The sequence below is a fragment of the Balaenoptera acutorostrata genome, chromosome 3, assembly GCF_949987535.1.
Source record: "Balaenoptera acutorostrata chromosome 3, mBalAcu1.1, whole genome shotgun sequence".
NCBI classification, from domain to species: Eukaryota; Metazoa; Chordata; class Mammalia; order Artiodactyla; family Balaenopteridae; genus Balaenoptera; species Balaenoptera acutorostrata.
In genome coordinates, this window is record NC_080066.1 from 171,923,788 (window position 1) to 171,941,486 (window position 17,699).

At 42.6% G+C, this 17,699-nt stretch overlaps 2 protein-coding genes across 10 annotated transcripts in view; both read right to left on the bottom strand.

The window, feature by feature from the left end:
* The window catches only part of LOC130707501 (cyclin-Y-like protein 1), a 142,619-nt gene that overhangs the window by 46,887 nt on the left and 78,033 nt on the right, over nucleotides 1-17,699 (bottom strand). For 3 of the 9 annotated variants that reach the window (XM_057542233.1, XM_057542232.1, XM_057542231.1), the window contains exons 1-3: nucleotides 7,819-7,865; nucleotides 6,119-6,194; nucleotides 4,952-4,974 (exon numbers count right to left, since the gene is read on the bottom strand). The exons of the other annotated variants lie outside the window; for them this stretch is intronic. The gene's annotated coding sequence lies outside the window, so the exon portion shown is untranslated. Of the gene's footprint in view, nucleotides 1-4,951; nucleotides 4,975-6,118; nucleotides 6,195-7,818; nucleotides 7,866-17,699 lie in introns of those variants that run through there. 9 annotated transcript variants of the gene reach the window in all.
* Nucleotides 5,812-16,943, bottom strand: LOC130707499 (ATP-dependent RNA helicase DDX24-like). The gene is given in 7 exon segments (XM_057542216.1): nucleotides 5,812-6,194; nucleotides 8,199-8,714; nucleotides 8,974-9,127; nucleotides 10,202-10,276; nucleotides 10,279-10,743; nucleotides 16,227-16,455; nucleotides 16,457-16,943. Coding segments are annotated over 7 exon segments (2,025 nt in total). The 5' UTR covers nucleotide 16,943; the 3' UTR covers nucleotides 5,812-6,094.

Sequence of the window (17,699 nt, forward strand, 5' to 3'; positions counted from 1 at the left end):
ACAACTTCTTTATCCATTCGTCTGTTGATGGGCATTTAGGTTGCTTCCATGACCTGGCTATTGTAAATAGTGCTGCAATGAACATTTGGGTGCATGTGTCTTTTTGAATTACGGTTTTCTCTGGGTATATGCCCAGTAGTGGGATTGCTGGGTCATATGGTAATTCTATTTTTAGTTTTTTAAGGAACCTCCATATTGTTCTCCATAGTGGCTGTATCAATTTACATTCCCACCAACAGTGCAAGAGGGTTCCCTTTTCTCCACACCCTCTCCAGCATTTGTTGTTTGTAGATTTTCTGATGATGCCCATTCTAACAGGAGTGAGGTGATACCTCATTGTAGTTTTGATTTGCATTTCTCTAATAATTAGTGATGTTGAGCATCTTTTCATGTGCTTCGTGGCCGTCTGTATGTCTTCTTTGGAGAAATGTCTATTTAGGTCTTCTGCCCATTTTTGGATTGGGGTGTTTGTTTCTTTGATATTGAGCTGAATGAGCTGTTTATATATTTTGGAGATTAATCCTTTGTCCGTTGATTCATTTGCAAATATTTTCTCCCATTCTGAGGGTTGTCTTTTCGTCTTGTTTATGGTTTCCTTTGCTGTGCAAAAGCTTTGAAGTTTCATTAGGTCCCACTTGTTTATTTTTGTTTTTATTTCCATTACTCTAGGAGGTGGATCAAAAAAGATCTTGCTGTGATTTATGTCAGAGTGTTCTTCCTATGTTTTCCTCTAAGAGTTTTATAGTGTCCAGTCTTATATTTAGGTCTCTAATCCATTTTGAGTTTATTTTTGTGTATGGTGTTAAGGAGTATTCTAATTTCATTCTTTTACATGTAGCTGTCCAGTTTTCCCAGCACCACTTATTGAAGAGACTGTCTTTTCTCCATTGTATATCTTTGCCTCCTTTGTCATAGATTAGTTGACCATAGGTGCGTGGGTTAATCTCTGGGCTTTCTATCTTGTTCCATTGATCTATGTTTCTGTTTTTGTGCCAGTACCATATTGTCTTGATTACTGTAGCTTTGTAGTATAGTCTGAAGTCAGGGAGTCTGATTCCTCCAGCTCCATTTTTTTGCCTCAAGACTGCTTTGGCTATTCGGGATCTTTTGTGTATCCATACAAATTTTAAGATGATTTGTTCTAGCTCCGGAAAAAATGCCATTGGTAATTTGATAGGGATTGCATTGAATCTGTAGATTGCTTTGGGTAGTATACTCATTTTCACAATGTTGATTCTTGCAATCCAAGAACATGGTATATCTCTCCATCTGTTGGTATCATCTTTAATTTCTTTCATCAGTGTCTTATAGTTTTCTGCATACAGGTCTTTTGTCTCCCTAGGTAGGTTTATTCCTAGGTATTTTATTCTTTTTGTTGCAATGGTAAATGGGAGTGTTTCCATAATTTCTCTTTCAGATTTTTCATCATTAGTGTATAGGAATGCAAGAGATTTCTGTGCATTAATTTTGTAGCCTGCAACTTTACCATATTCATTAATTAGCTCTAGCAGTTTTCTGGTGGCAGTTTTAGGATTCTCTATGTATAGTATCATGTCATCCGCAAACAGTGACAGTTTTACTTCTTCTTTTCCAATTTGTATTCCTTTTATTTCTTTTTCTTCTCTGATTGCCGTGGCTAGGACTTCCAGAACTATGTTGAATAATAGTGGTGAGAGTGGATATCCTTGTCTCGTTCCTATCCTTGTCTCGTTCCTGATCTTAGAGGAAATGCTTTCAGTTTTTCACCATTGAGAATGATGTTTGCTGTGGGTTTGTCATATATGGCCTTTATTATGTTGAGGTAGGTTCCCTCTATGCCCACTTTCTGGAGAGTTTTTATCAGAAATGGGTGTTGAATTTTGTCAAAAGCTTTTTCTGCATCTATTGAGATGATCATATGGTTTTTATTCTTCAATTTGTTAATATGGTGTATCACATTGATTGATTTGCATATATTGAAGAATCCTTGCATCCCTGGGATAAATCCCACTTGATCGTGGTGTATGATCCTTTTAATGTGTTGTTGGATTCTGTTTGCTAGTATTTTGTTGAGGATTTTTGCATCTATATTCATCAGTGATATTGGTCTGTAATTTTCTTTTCTTGTAGTGTCTTTGTCTGGTTTTGGTATCAGGGTGATGGTGGCCTCATAGAACGAGTTTGGGAGTGTTCCTTCCTCTGCAATTTTTTGGAAGAGTTTGAGAAGGATAGGTGTTAGCTCTTCTCTAAATGTTTGATAGAATTCACCTGTGAAGCCATCTAGTCCTGGACTTTTGTTTGTTGGACGATTTTTAATCACAGTTTCAATTTCATTACTTGTGATTGGTCTGTTCATATTTTCTGTTTCTTCCTGGTTCAGTCTTGGAAGGTTATACCTTTCTAAAAATGTGTCCATTTCTTCCAAGTTGTCCATTTTATTGGCATAAAGTTGCTTGTAGTAGTCTCTTAGGATGCTTTGTATTTCTGCGGTGTCTGTTGTAGCTTCTCCTTTTTCATTTCTGATTTTATTGATTTGAGTCCTCTCCCTATTTTTCTTGATGAGTCTGGCTAATGGCTTATCAATTTTGTTTATCTTCTCAAAGAACCAGCTTTTAGTTTTATTGATCTTTGCTATTGTTTTCTTTGTTTCTATTTCATTTATTTCTGCTCTGATCTTTATGATTTCTTTCCTTCTGCTAACTTTGGGTTTTGTTTTTTCTTCTTTCTCTAGTTTCTTTAGGTGTAAGGTTAGATTGTTTACTTGAGATTTTTCTTGTTTCTTTAGATAGGCTTGTATAGCTATAAACTTCCCTCTTAGAACCGCTTTTGCTGCATCCCATAGGTTTTGGATCGTCGTGTTTTCATTGTCATTTGTCTCTAGGTATTTTTTTATTTCCTGTTTGATTTCTTCAATGATCTCTTGGTTATATAGTAACGTATTGTTTAGCCTCCATGTGTTTGTCTTTTTTACGTTTTTTTCCCTGTAATTCATTTCTAATCTCATAGCGTTGTGGTCAGAAAAGATGCTTGATATGATTTCAATTTTCTTAAATTTACTGAGGCTTGATTTGTGACCCAAGATGTGATCTATCCTGGAGAATGTTCCGTGCGCACTTGAGAAGAACGTGTAATCTGCCGGTTTTGGATGGAATGTCCTATATATATCAATTAAATCTATCTGGTCTATTGTGTCATTTAAAGCTTCTGTTTCCTTATTTATTTTCATTTTGGATGATCTGTCCATTGGTGTAAGTGAGGTGTTAAAGTCCCCCACTATTATTGTGTTACTGTCGATTTCCTCTTTTATAGCTGTTAGCAGTTGCCTTATGTATTCAGGTGCTCCTATGTTGGGTGCATATATATTTATAATTGTTATATCTTCTTCTTGGATTGATCCCTGGATCATTATGTAGTGTCCTTCCTTGTCTCTTGTAACATTCTTTATTTTAAAGTCTATTTTATCTGATATGAGTATAGCTACTCCAGCTTTCTTTTGATTTCCATTTGCATGGAATATCTTTTTCCATCCCCTCACTTTCAGTCTGTATGTGTCCCTAGGTCTGAAGTGGGTCTCTTGTAGACAGCATATATATGGGTCTTGTTTTTGTATCCATTCAGCCAGTCTATGTCTTTTGGTTGGGGCATTTAATCCATTCACGTTTAAGGTAATTATCGATATGTATGTTCCTATGACCATTTTCTTAATTGTTTTGGGTTTGTTTTTGTAGGTCCTTTTCTTCTCTTGTGTTTCCCACTTAGAGAAGTTCCTTTAGCATTTGTTGTAGAGCTGGTTTGGTGGTGCTGAATTCTCTTAGCTTTTGCTTGTCTGTAAAGCTTTTGATTTCTCCATCAAATCTAAATGAGATCCTTGCCGGGTAGAGTAATCTTGGTTGTAGGTTCTTCCCTTTCATCACTTTAAGTATATCATGCCACTCCCTTCTGGCTTGCAGAGTTTCTGCTGAGAAATCAGCTGTTAACCTTATGGGAGTTCCCTTGTATGGTATTTGTCGTTTTTCCCTTGCTGCTTTCAGTAATTTTTCTTTGTCTTTAATTTTTGCCACTTTGATTACTATGTGTCTCGGCATGTTTCTCCTTGGGTTTATTCTGTATGGGACTCTCTGCACTTCCTGGACTTGGGTGGCTATTTCCTTTCCCATGTTAGGGAAGTTTTCGACTATAATCTCTTCAAATATTTTCTCTGGTCCTTTCTCTCTCTCTTCTCCTTCTGGGACCCCTATAATGCGAATGTTGTTGCGTTTAATGTTGTCCCAGAGGTCTCTTAGGCTGTCTTCATTTCTTTTCATTCTTTTTTCTTTAGTCTGTTCCGCAGCCGTGAATTCCACCATTCTGTCTTCCAGGTCACTTATCCGCTCTTCTGCCTCTGTTATTCTGCTATTGATTCCTTCTAGTGTAGTTTTCATTTCAGTTATTGTATTGGTCATCTCTGTTTGTTTGTTCTTTAATTCTTCTAGGTCTTTGTTAATCATTTCTTGCATCTTCTCAATCTTTGCCTCCATTCTTATTCCGAGGTCCTGGATCATCTTCACTATCATTATTCTGAATTCTTTTTCTGGAAGGTTGCCTATCTCCACTTCATTTAGTTGTTTTTCTGGGGTTTTTTCTTGTTCCTTCATCTGGTACATAGCCCTCTGCCTTTTCATCTTCTCTGTCTTTCTGTAACTGTGGTTTTTGGTCCACAGGCTGCAGGATTGTAGTTTTTCTTGCTTCTGTTGTCTGCCCTCTGGTGGTTGAGGCTATCTAAACCAGACCACAACTTTTAAAGTTAATAATGACTTTACTTGGCTCCCTGATCTCCAGAATCCTGTTCACGTCTAATAATCCATCTCTGCCCCGCCCACTGCCCACCCAGCCTAAGTCTTAGGGCTTCAGAGTGACCTGGGTTGATACAAGACTGGAGGTTCCCAAAGTCTCCTGGTAAAGGTGGGCTCAAGCCCCTTCCCAGCACACTCACCTCTGGTCACAGTGACAGCAGCCCTGGATGGAAGCAGAGAGGGATACAGTGAGTGGAGTCCTGTTGCTCTCTCCCCTCCCCCACCTCCTACGGCCCTGCCTACCCTGCGAGGTCACTGTCTGGGAAGGAAGAGCAGTGTCAGAAGTTCTGCAGGTAGTGAGGCTGCCGAGGACGCCAGCTGGGTGTTAACGTCCCCTACTGTGACTGTGTTACTGTCAGCTTCCCCTTTCATGGCCCTTAGCATTTGCCTTATGTAGTGAGTTGCCCCTATGTTGGGGGCATAAATATTTACAATTGTTATATCTTCGTCTAGGATTGATCCCTCGGTCATTATGCAGTGAAGAGTCTTTATTTTACTTTATTTATTTATGCGATCCGTCAGCATTAGCTCGTTTAATTCAGTGATTACCCTATGGCGTAGGTAGCGTTATTACTCCCAATTTACAAATGATGACACTGAAACCAGACATACTAAGTCACATGCCGAAAGCTCACCCACTAAGCAGCAGCCAAGAAGCATTCAAACACTGGAAGTGTGGTCCCGGAGCCCATATGCCTAACCACCACTCTATGCTAATCTTTACCAGGTACATGTGCTGATATTAATGTCAGGATCAACAGCAGCTAACATTTAGGAAGTGCCACCTGGCTTTCTAAACTCCTCACACGTAATAACTTATTTCACCTTAATAAGAACTTAAGAAGTCGATACTGTAATAACTGCCATTTAACAAATGAAAAAATTGAGGCACAAAGACACTAAATAACTTGCTCAAGGGTACACAGCTGGGATTTAAGTCCAGGCAGGACTTAATTACCACACTCTTTTATTTCTCTACAAGCAGGGTAATCATTTTACATGCTAAACTTATTATGCCCATTTCATGGAAGAAACTAAGACTCTAACCTGCCAATACTAAGTAGCCTGCCCAACTCAAAAAGAAAGGGGCTATCAGATATTTGACATCAGACAGTGTCAAGAGGTTTTGGAGAATAACTCTCACCACAGTGTTCCAAAAGTGGCAGCAGCCAGTTGGTCACTAGATGCTCGTGGTATTCTCTGTTGCGTGAGGCCTTGGGACCAACAATTCCTCCTCCCTCAACCCTTGCTTTAAAAATTCCCCACTCAATGTTGGGAGATGCCTACAAATTCCCTGATGTCCCTACCTGGTAATGGATGACATGCTGGACTTTAGGAATATCCAGGCCCCGAGCTGCCACATCTGTTGCCAGGAGAACACAACTGTGGTGGAGAGAGAAAGCTCATTAATAATAACTAACGGCTATCATTAATCAAATTCTTACCACTGAGTACTCTAAACACAACAATCCTTACAAACACTCTATGAGACAATACTATTACATATGTCCCTTTGACAGATAAAGAAGCTGAGGCTCAGAGAGATTAACTTCCCAAGGTATATATATGGCTGTTCAGTTGTGGAGCCAGGATCCAAACCTGGGTTTCACTGGCCGCAATCGACAAGCCACACTCTGCAATAATAAAGACTACCTCAAGTGCATTAAATGGGGCCATACTCTAGGTCGGTGACCTCATCTCCTATCACCCTCCCACTTAATTCCCTCCAGTCGCACAGGCGTCCTTGCTCTCCTCGCTCTTCCTCAAACATGCCAAACCTGCTCTTGCCTCCCAGCCTGTGCACTTAGTGCACCTTAGGCCATAAAGGTCTTCCTCAGATATTCACATTTCCTTACTTTCTTCTACTCTCTGCTCAAATCTCACCTTATGAGAAAAGCCTCCCAGACCACACACCCACAGTCTGCACAACTCCCTATACAACTTTACTTCTTAGCACTTAGCACCACTTGACGAACTGCATACTTACTTCTCAGTTTATTACCTCCCTCCCCTGGGATGTAAACTCCATGACAGCAGGGACTTTGTACTACTCACTATTCTATTACCAGCCCCTAGAACAGTGCCAGGTTCACAGCAAGCACTCAATAATATGTACTGGGTGATGTTTCTTAATGTATGTGTAGTTTCAGGGGAGTCAAAAGCACCTGACGTATGTCTTAAAAACTTAAGATTTTAGGCCCTTCAGGGTCCCCACTTCCTGTATCTCTGAGATAGGGCTGCGGAACATGATGCAAACTAAAGTTTGTAAAATATTAAACCACCGCTCTAAGTCAAGGTCAGCAAACTTTTTCTGTCAAGGGCCAGAGGGTAAACTATTTTTGGCTTCGTGGGTGATGTCTGTTGAAACTACTCAACTCTGCCATTATAGCACAAAAACAGCTATAGACAATACATAAATAGGCCTCGCTGTGTTCCGATAAAACTTTACTTATACAAACAGGCAACAAGCCAGATCTGGCCCATGGGCTATCGTTTGCCAACTCCTGATCCAATGAACCACTAACTCTACTTACTAACATTCAGAGGGAAGTGAACCACTTGTTCTTGAAACTCATCTGTAACCGGTAACCTGACAAAACAATGTGGGCAGAAGCCAATTTAAAGCCCAGCTTCCCAGGCCCTCATTTTGACAATCTGCCCCGTGCTGCCTGCCTGACCATCACTCTGGCCCAAGAGCAGATGGACACGACAGCGTGAGCTCCGCAGTCTGACAGGCTGGTCTGAGGCCCAGCTCTACCACTTCCAAGCTGAGAAACCTTGGGCAAGCTTAAGTGCTTTTCTAAACCTTACTTTTTTTAATCTATAAAATAAGAATAATGACAAGTGGTAAGTATTAAAGCTAACATTTAGCAAGCTCATACCATGTGCCAAGCACTGTTCCGAACACTTCAAATGCATAAATTCACTTACTCCTCAGAGCAACCCTCTGCCATAACTTCTATTATTATACTGATTATGAGAAAACTGAAACACAAAGTAATCCGACCAGCTAGAAGTGACACAGCCAGGATTTGATCTCAAGCAGTCCGCTTCTAGTCTGTGCTCTGAACCCTGACTCTATTCTTCTTCTCAAGGATGTTACAAGTGAATGAATGTAATAATGTATCTAAAATGCAAGCACAATACTTAATCTGTTGTTAAGTGTTCAATAATAATAGGTATTATTGTCACCATTACTCATTATTAAAGAAGTTTCTGTTGGGCATTCCCAGCAACCAAACGTACTAGATGAGAGTAAGCCTGCCTCACGCTGTGCAAAAAAAAAAAGGCTACCTTCTACCGATAAGGCTCCCACGAGAGAAGGTAGCTTCCCACCATCCTGGTGACCTAGACCCAATGGCTAATCTGTGCACAGGCCTGACTTACTCCTCCAGATGGGCAAACTGCTCCAGGTTTCTGAGCCTCTGCTTCTGGTGCATGCAGGCATGTAGGGTCAGTGGCATGATATCCAGGACTTTGAGGAGCCCAGAGAGGCGTTTGATGCAGGAGATACTGTTGGCAAACACTAAGGTGCGGCCTGCATACTGCATCAGGAAGTAGTACAGATATAAGTCTTTCTCATCAGTCTCACAATGGATCTTGGTCTCTGTAAGTGTCTCTACCGTGGCCTCCTTTCTTGTAAGGTCCATGACCTTGGGCTTGCCCCTCATGCCAATCTTCTGCATGAGGAGGTCAAGTTTGGCAGTTTTGTCAATTTTCTTAGCGTGCTTCTTGTGAAGGATTCGAGCAGGAGCTTGATGTACCAGGGTCAGCGTGGCCGAAAAAACAAGTGTCTGTCTCTTTGGGTTGTACTGGGAATCACTGAGCATCTCTAGCAGCTTTGAGAGCTCAGCAAAGTGGCCTTTCTCAACCATGCGGTCAGCCTCATCGACCACCAGGCACCTACGGATCCAGACAGACCCACATCACCTGGTTAGCAGCAGGTAAGAGGAGTCATCCACAGCATACTCTACCACCCCACCACCCCCAGGGCCCTCAACCAATCTCCCTCACACATGCTCGGTTTTCTAAAGGCCCAAGTCTGGCTAGTACCACACCATGGCACTTTGTAACAGGGAGAAGGCACTGCACACTGTACCATGTCACCTCAGGTCCGCTTCAGAACAGGGGGTGGGGGCAAGGGGGAGGTACTGTTTCTCACCTGAGCTGCCGAAGGTTGCTCAAATGAGGGTGCTTTTCTTTAACTAGCTCCCACAGCCGGCCTGGAGTGGCAATCTCAATCTCAGGCTGACGGTTCAGCATCCTCTGCTGTTTCTGTGTGGACATTCCACCAACCAAAATAGCAGTTTTAATGCCTATGGTACACAAAACAAAAGGGACACTGTTATTCAGACTAATTGCTCAGTTCTTCCAACGCCGACACAGGCGCCCCCAGATTAGTAAAGGCTGCCAGTCACCAGCACAGCTCCCCTCTCCAGGGGGGTGCTAAGAGCTGGCTTGCCCTGTTGATGCCATTGCTAGAGGGCTTACCAGGTCTTCTATGATCTAGGCCCTGACTATTTCCCCAACCTCATTTTTTTCTACTCTTTCCCCTCCAACCACACCAGTAGGGCTGGATTTGAACCCAGGCATGGTGACATCCAAAGCTCTGGAAAAAATGAGCAGTGGTGCACCACAGTGCTGGGAAAGATGTAACTTGTAGCTGTGACACACCTCCCCTAGGAGTTCCTGCCCATGCCCCTCAATTAAAATTTAACTGAATCTCCTCTGATGGCTAGTGTTCTCTTCTCCTCTCTAGTGGAGGACTTCGTAAGGTAGCCAGTATGGAAGGAACACAAAGGATCATGCAAGCAAAGTGTTTAGTAAAGTGCCTTGTAATACACAGTCAGAGCTTGATAAGTAACTGTTCCTTTTACTATAAAATTGAAACCCCGACTCTGCAGCCTTTCCCAAAGAATTCCCTGAAAAAGTTAAGTTCTAATGCCCTAAGGCAGGAGTCAGCAAACTTTTCCAACAGTAAACATTTTGGGCCCTGTGGGCTAAATGGTCTCTGTACAATTACTACCTCTATTCCACTCTGCATTGGTGATGCAAAAGTGACCATAGACATATGTAAATAAGTGGGTGTGGCAGCACTTTATTTACAAAAAAAAAAAAAAGAAACCCAAACAGTGGTTTGCCAAACACTGCCCCAAGTATCTACTGTATCCAGTAAGTTAACCAATTTCCTATGCAGCTAGAATAGCATTAGCTATGTGTTATCCTTGGGAGAATAAAGAATGTGTCACTCAAACAGTTTTCTGTCGGGCTTAATTCTCTGGTAGAAGAGAAAGGTTCCCTCTAGAGGGCGGGCACAGCTGATTCACCTCTGCCACCCCAGCTACTGGAATCCTTTCAGGCAACATTTATTAAACGGAATTAAACCTCACCTGTAAACTTGGCCACAGCATCAATGTGTTGTTTGACTTGAACGGCTAGCTCTCGAGTGGGAGTCAGAACCAGTCAAGCAAAGGACGCCTTGGATGTGCAATTCTGCCACCCAATTCTCGTTTGAACTTTCTAGTCTGCTCTTCATCAAGCTTGTCCTCCTTGTTTTCATCCTGTTTGGGAATGGCCGTCTCCCTGATCAGGGAAGAAGGTCCTTCACCGGCATCATCATCATCATCACAGGAGGGCAGCACCTGGTTTGAGACTGTAGCTCCAATCTTGGCTCTTGCCTGGCTGCGTGGTGCTCTAGCCTTCGCTCCAGCCTCACTGGGCAGTGCTTCACCCTCAATTCCAATCTCAGCAGGCAAAGCTCCAGACTCAGTTCCAGCCCTGCCTGGTGATCCTGTCTCAACTCCAGCCTCATTACTGGTCTTCCCAAGTGGTGCTCCTGTGTTACTTAGAGCTGGGATACGCTTCTTCTTCACCTGCCACTGCAGCACCGCATGAATCATTGGAATGGCAAAGGCAAGAGTTTTCCCACTTCCTTAGAAGCAGAACAAAAAACAAACAAAAAACAAACAAAAACAGTGTCAATCAACAGATGTACATACTTTTGCCTGAGGTTCTATCCTTTACACGGAATGAGGGACCCTGACATAGCCAAGTGCCACCCTGACCAATCCAAAGCTCCTTCTACCCTACACAGGTACGGTACCCCTACAGCTCTGCAACCAGAGGGCACCTGTAATTAGGAGTCTGAGGAAAAGTCTGACAGACTGGCATTGTGGGCTGAGGTCACCAATAAACTACAGACAAATGTCCAAACAATGAAACCCTAAAGAGATGGGCAAGTTGTGTATGTGTGTGTGTGTGTGTGTTTGTTGCTCTTGTGAAGGAACACAAAATTGAAGGGTAAGGAATGAAAATCTATATAATACTTTCCCAAAACCTTTCCCTGGTGGGGAAGGAGGGAGTAAAAGAAAATTTTCTTAGTTTTCGAGAAAACTTTAAAACTTCTGTCTATGCTTGAACATTTTCAAACTAGCCTTTGAACGTATATGGAGCCCAAGTATTCACACCATCTGTGTGGACAAAAACAAAGAAACAAAACAAAACACTTCAAGCTGAGAATTTAAAGTGGTTCCAAAATTAAAATGCCTCAAGCAGAAGCAAATAAGTGATCAAGCAATGATGCCCACTATAGCACTTCTATTCCAACTGTACTGGAGTTTTAGCCGGTGCAACACATAAGACAAAAATAAACAAAAGGCACCCAGACTGGATGAATAGTCATCTTTGAAGAAAATCCTATATAATCTTGAAGAAACCAGTTGATGGTACCAAGTTGCAGGATACAAGATCAATATACAAAAATGCAGATTTCTATTTATTAGCATCAGAAATAGGAAATCTTAAATTACCATTTACAAAAGCATTGAAAATATGAAATACTTAAGGATAAATCTAATAGATGTGCATACACTGAAAACTACAAAGCGCAGCTAAGAAAAACTGAAGACCTAAAAAAATGGAGAGCTATACCACATTCATGGACTGGAAGATTCTATATTGTCCAGATGTCATGTCCTCAGTTGGCTCTATTACCAATGCAATCCCAATCCGAATACCAGCTGACTTTTTTGTAGAAATTGAAAAACTGACTTTAAAATTCACCTTGAAATGCCAAGGGCCTAGAATAGCCAAAATAACTTTTAAAAAGACAAAACTGGAGGACTTATACTACCTGATTTTAAGACTTATTCTAAAGCTACTGTATCCAACATAGTGACGTATTGGGAAAACAGTAAAGATAGACAAATAGATCAATGGCAAAGAAAAGACTCCAGAAATAGACCCACACCTATACGGTCACTGATTTTCAAAAAAGATGCAAAGGCAATTCAGTGGAGAAAGAGTAGTTTTTCAACAAACGGTGCTGGAATAATTAGATAGCCACATGCAAAACCAAACCAAACCTTTGATCTGTATTTCTCCCCATAAAAGTTAACACAGGAAGGATCAGACTGAAACACAGAACCTAAAACTAGTAACACTTCTACAAGAAAATATAGGAGAAAATCTTTGTGATCTTGTGTTAGGCAAAGGATTCTTAGGTAAGCACATCTGTAAAAGAAAAAGTGATCATTTAAACTTCATCAAAATAAATAACTTCTGGGCTTCCCTGGTGGCGCAGTGGTTGAGAATCTACCTGCCAATGCCCGGGACACGGGTTCGGGCCCTGGTCTGGGAAGATCCTACATGCCGCGGAGCAACTAGGCCCGTGAGCCACAATTACTGAGCCTGCGCGTCTGGAGCCTGAGCTCCGCAACAAGAGAGGCCGCGATAGTGAGAGGCCCGCACACTGCGATGAAGAGTGGCCCCCACTTGCCGCAACTAGAGAAAGCCCTGGCACAGAAACGAAGACCCAACACAGCCATAAATAAATAAATAAATAAAAATTAAAAAAATAAATAACTCCTGCTCTTCGAAAGACACTGTAAGGAGAATGAAGAAAGAAGCCACAGACTGGGAGAAAACAATGCACATCACATATCTGATAAAGGAGGTGTATCTAGAATATATTATGAATTCAATAATAGGAAAACCACAACCCAGTTAAAACATGGGCAAAAGAACTAAACAGACACCACCAAAGAAGATAACATGGATACAATTAGGCACTGGAAAAGACACTGCTCAAGGAGTCACTAGGGAAATACCAATGAAAGCCACAAGGAAATATCACTAAAATTTTTCAAGTCTAAATCAAATTAAAGACTGACCACACCAAGTACTGGCAAGGACATGGACCAATCTGAACTCTCATAACCTGGTGATTATGTAAAATGGTACAATCACTTTGGAAAACTCCTAAAAAGTTACATTTACCATAAGACCTAGCCATTCCACACCTAGGTATTTACCCAACAGGAATCAAAGCATATATCCATACAAAGACTGATACACCAATATTTATGATAGTTTTACTTGTAAATGCCCACAACTAGGAAGAACAGAACTATATCCATCAACAGATAAACAAACTGCACTCTATCCATACAGTGGAATACTACTCATCAATAAAAAGAAACGAACCATTGGTATTTGCAGTAACATGGCTTTGAATCTCAAAGTATGCTGAGTTTAAAGAGCAGACACTCTCCCTCCCCAAAATACATATTGTATGATTCCATTTTAAAATTCTGGAAAATGCAAACTAATTGATAGCGATAGAAAGACTATCAGAGGTTACCTGGGGATGAACAAGGAGGGGAGCCTAGGTAGGGAAGGAGGGATTATTAAGGGGCCCAAACATCTTTTGGGGGTGATGGATATATTCATTATCTGCATTGGCAGCAGTTTGCCCACAGCCCCAAAAGTCTTGGAGACTTGGACCTGTGGATTCACAGCATTCCATAGAAATAGCCTGATAGGAGCTGTGGTATAAATCCAAATGTCAATCTCTAGCCACAGTGGCTCACATCTCTCCTCTGCCTTCCGGAAACAGACTTCCAGGCCTCTCTGCACATACCAAAGTAGTGTAGCCGAATGCTTAACAGCACATAGACCTAGTCTAGAACTATTCAAGCACTACCACTTTTCAGTGGGGCAGTTTTAGGGACACTGTCTACCCTCTGTGAGGCCGAGTTTCCTCTTCACTAAGATGGGAATAATAACGGAACCTACCTCAGGGTGGTTTTGAGAAACTGAGTTCATGCATGTAACACAGGACGTGACGTATTTTAAATGTTAAATAAATGTTCTAAGCTATTACTGTTACCTCCATCCCCCTTTCCTGGGGTTTCCTCCCTCTTCCATCTTTATGATTCTTATACAGGACCTCACCTCAAGTTTCCTGACCACTCTTCCAGAAATCCAAGGCACAGAGTGTCTAGATCAGGGGTCCCCAACCCCCAGGCCACGGACCCGAAGCGGTCTGTGGCCTGTTAGGAACCAGGCCGCACAGCAGGAGGTGAGCGGCCGGCGAGTTAGCGAAGCTTCATCTGTATTTACAGCCGCTCCCCATCCCTCAAATTACTCCCTGAGCTCGGCCTCCCGTCAACATTATGGTGAACTGTATGATTATTTCATTATATATTACAATGTAACTAACAGTAATAGAAATAAAGTGCACAATAAATGTAATGCACTTGAATCATCCTGAAACCACCACCCACCCCCTTCCGTGGAAAAACTGTCTTCCACAAAACCGGTCCCTGGGGCCAAAAAGGTTGGGGACCGCTGGTCTACATGGTCTAGCTCTGAAATGCAGCAGGACCCTATGGTCCTCACCTCCCATGTCCTCTGCCTGCCTTTGTCTGTGGAAAAACTTCAGCCAAAGAATAAGTTTAATCAGAGAAGTGAGAAAATGCAGAAGCAAAGGAAAGCAGTCCAACAAGACCAAATCATAAAAGTTTAGTCAATAAGCATAGCTAAGGACCTTTAGTTCCTTCTCGAGGGCTACAGATAATATTCTGAGCCATATTCTGTGAGCTGTCTTGTAGATACCCTCTGTGTATCTACAGATAAAACGCCCACCAGGTGGAAAAAGTTAACTACATGATGACCAGACTGTAGCCATGACATAACCTGCCATTCCGAGAACTGGCCTCAAGAAAATGGAAACAAACCGACCCTGGAACTGAAGATTAACTGTACTTAAAACAATGAAGACGATGCTGGTCAGACCACCAATGACCAATTTCAAGATGACTGTCAACAGCTGACTCTGCTGTTTCTGCATGCGGCCCCCTCCCCTCCATCTATAACAGCTCTTGTCCACTGGTTGGGGGGGGGGGGTCGGCCTTCAGACAGGAGCACCCCCCCACCCCACCCCCCACCGCCCCCGTTGCCGGCATCCAAAATAAAGCAAACTTTCCTTTCCACCAAGCTGGCCTCTTTATTGGCTTTTGAGCGGCGAGCAGCTGGACCCACTTTTGGTTACAGTTCTATGCCATACAATATAGTAGCCACTAGCCACATACAGCTGTCAAGCACTTAAAATGTGGTTACTCTAAACTGAGATGGGCGGCAAGTTGAAAATACACATCAGAGTCTGAAAACAGTATAAAAATAAGAATGTAAAATATCTCAAAAATTTTACATTCATTGCGTACTGAAATATGCTATGCAATTGGTTAAATATATTGCTAAAATTAATTTTCACTTTCTAAAAACCTTTTTTAATATGGCTCCTAGGAAATTTTAACTTACATATGTGGCTCACATTACATATATATTTCTATTGGTTATTGCTGGTCAAGTTAGACTAATAGTTCCAGGCTTGTATTGCTCTTTCCCCCATCAGTAGTTGAGTCTCCCCAGGGTGAGTCAACCTGTCCTGGCTTCACAAAGTCTTAGGTGGCCCAAGGAATGAGCGATCTTCAAACAATGCCTAGTCCCAACAGTCACCTCCTGCCCAAATCTGCCTACCAAATCCACCCAATGGTCATCACAAACTCAAATCCTTCCAATGCCAATAAACCCACCAACTCCCAACGCAGCCCTTTTTATCTTTGGACAACTCTTGCGAATGAGACACTTCTTCCTCATACTAATGAAGATCTACCTCTCCAGAGGGCTGATCTTAGCCCTACTTTACCTCTGAGCCATTCAGAAAAGGCTCAAGACCTGGAAAAAAACTACCATTTACAGATCACTTACAATGCACTGTGTAAATTTTAGTTTACTATTGCTCTTTGTTACTAGTTTACTATTGTGTAAATGTATAAATTTAGTAGGCACTTACATTTAACCCACATAGCAAAAGAAGTAGGTACTGCAGTTGTCTATCTCCATTTTATAATAGGGTCTACAGAGCGCAGAGAAATAAAGTGACCTGCCTAGGGCACCAATCAGGAAGTGGCCTCTTTCAACCCAGAGCTAGCCGACCTCTGAAAACCTTCACTCAACAGTGCTTTTGTGGTCGTGCCCGCAACATTCCCGTCTCCCAGCCAACCAGCCTGTTAGCAGCCACAAGCTCAATCCAGAAGCAATCTTGCGCTGGCCAGATAAGGATGCCCTTACCTGTCTCAGCAGCCCCAAGGATGTCCAGTTTGTCACGAATGGCAGGTGCCAAGGTCAGAGCTTGGACTGGTGTGGGCGCAGAGAAGCCTAGGAAGCTGAGCGCTCGGAGAACTGGCTTGGGTACAAACAGATCCTTCCAAGCTGATACATCTGCCTTGCGATCACGCATTTCAGGCATCCACGTCTTTGCTTTTTTGGGCACCTTTGGAGTAGTACCCTGGGGAGGCTCTGATTTTTTTTTTCCCTTTCTTGTTCTTCTTTTTTGGAACCGTCTGGGCCGGGCTTTCTGATGCCATCTCCCCTACCTCTGGATCAGGACAAACTGTGCCATCTCCCTGGGGCCCTGGTTCAGTATCTTTGCCCTCAAACACTTTCTGGGCACTGCTTCCTTCAGTTTCCACAGCTCTACTCTTCTTCAACTTCATCTTCTTCTTTGAGGAGGTAGACTCTCCTTCCTCCTCTCCTTCTGAAACAGCTTGTGACTTTCTCTTCTTGGGCTCCTCCTTTGAGAAGAGACTGGAGGAACCCTCCCCAGAGGAGACCAACTGATAATCCGTCAGTTCCTCAAAGCACACCAAGTCATCCATCTGTCCGTTTGCAAACATATTTGGGTCAATCTTCACCTGCTTCCATTTTCCCACAACTCTGATGCCCTTCCTCTGAATTCTGCCATAGTTTGGTGGCTCTGGCCTCGATTTTTTCTCTTTCAGCTTCATGGTTGCTGAAAAGGAGAGAAATGTTCCATTAGATTGGCAACTGAGAAGCACAGGGTTCTGAGGCAACAGATAGTTTCTAAGCAGCCTACAGAGTATCACGCCCTGCAAAGAAGTGAAGACACAAAGATGGCTCTAACGCTGATGCTGCCAGCTAGAGAAGATCAAAGAAGGAAAGAAATGTACCCGCAGAGTGGGCAGCTTGGCCTGCAACAGAGGGGACACAGGAGGTGTGGCAAAGAAATATGAGCGAGATCTGGTTTGGATTCCAGATCCAATGCCAACCGCTCGTGTGCCCTTGGCAGCTCCTGCTTAATCCTCTCTGAACCTCAGCGTTCTCATATTTTTAAAAGGGGGGAGGGGTTTACTAGCTAGGTCACAAAATGTTCTCTGCAATAAATAACATTCTGTAAAGCGTGGTGGGTGAAGCCTGCCACTCCCAAGCCATTTTGAAGGCTGAATAAGAACCTGAGGGGGTCGCTGGAGGGTGGGTGAGGGGGACAGCTTTATTAAGAGTGCACAGAGCCTTCTTCCTTCTCAAGCCTTGCCCCAAGAGGGCAGATGCCTTTGCCACCACTCTGGCCTTTGCCAAATGGCTTAAAACCCAACCAGCTTTTTCATTACCTTTTAAGTGATTTAAAAACAAGTGATCTATGAACAAGTCGTCAGACTGGAACTCGAGCCACGTTCTCCCCTTTCAGAAAGGCCGAGAAAAATAGATCCTGTGGAAAGACAAAGGGAAACCTTGGTTCAAATCTGG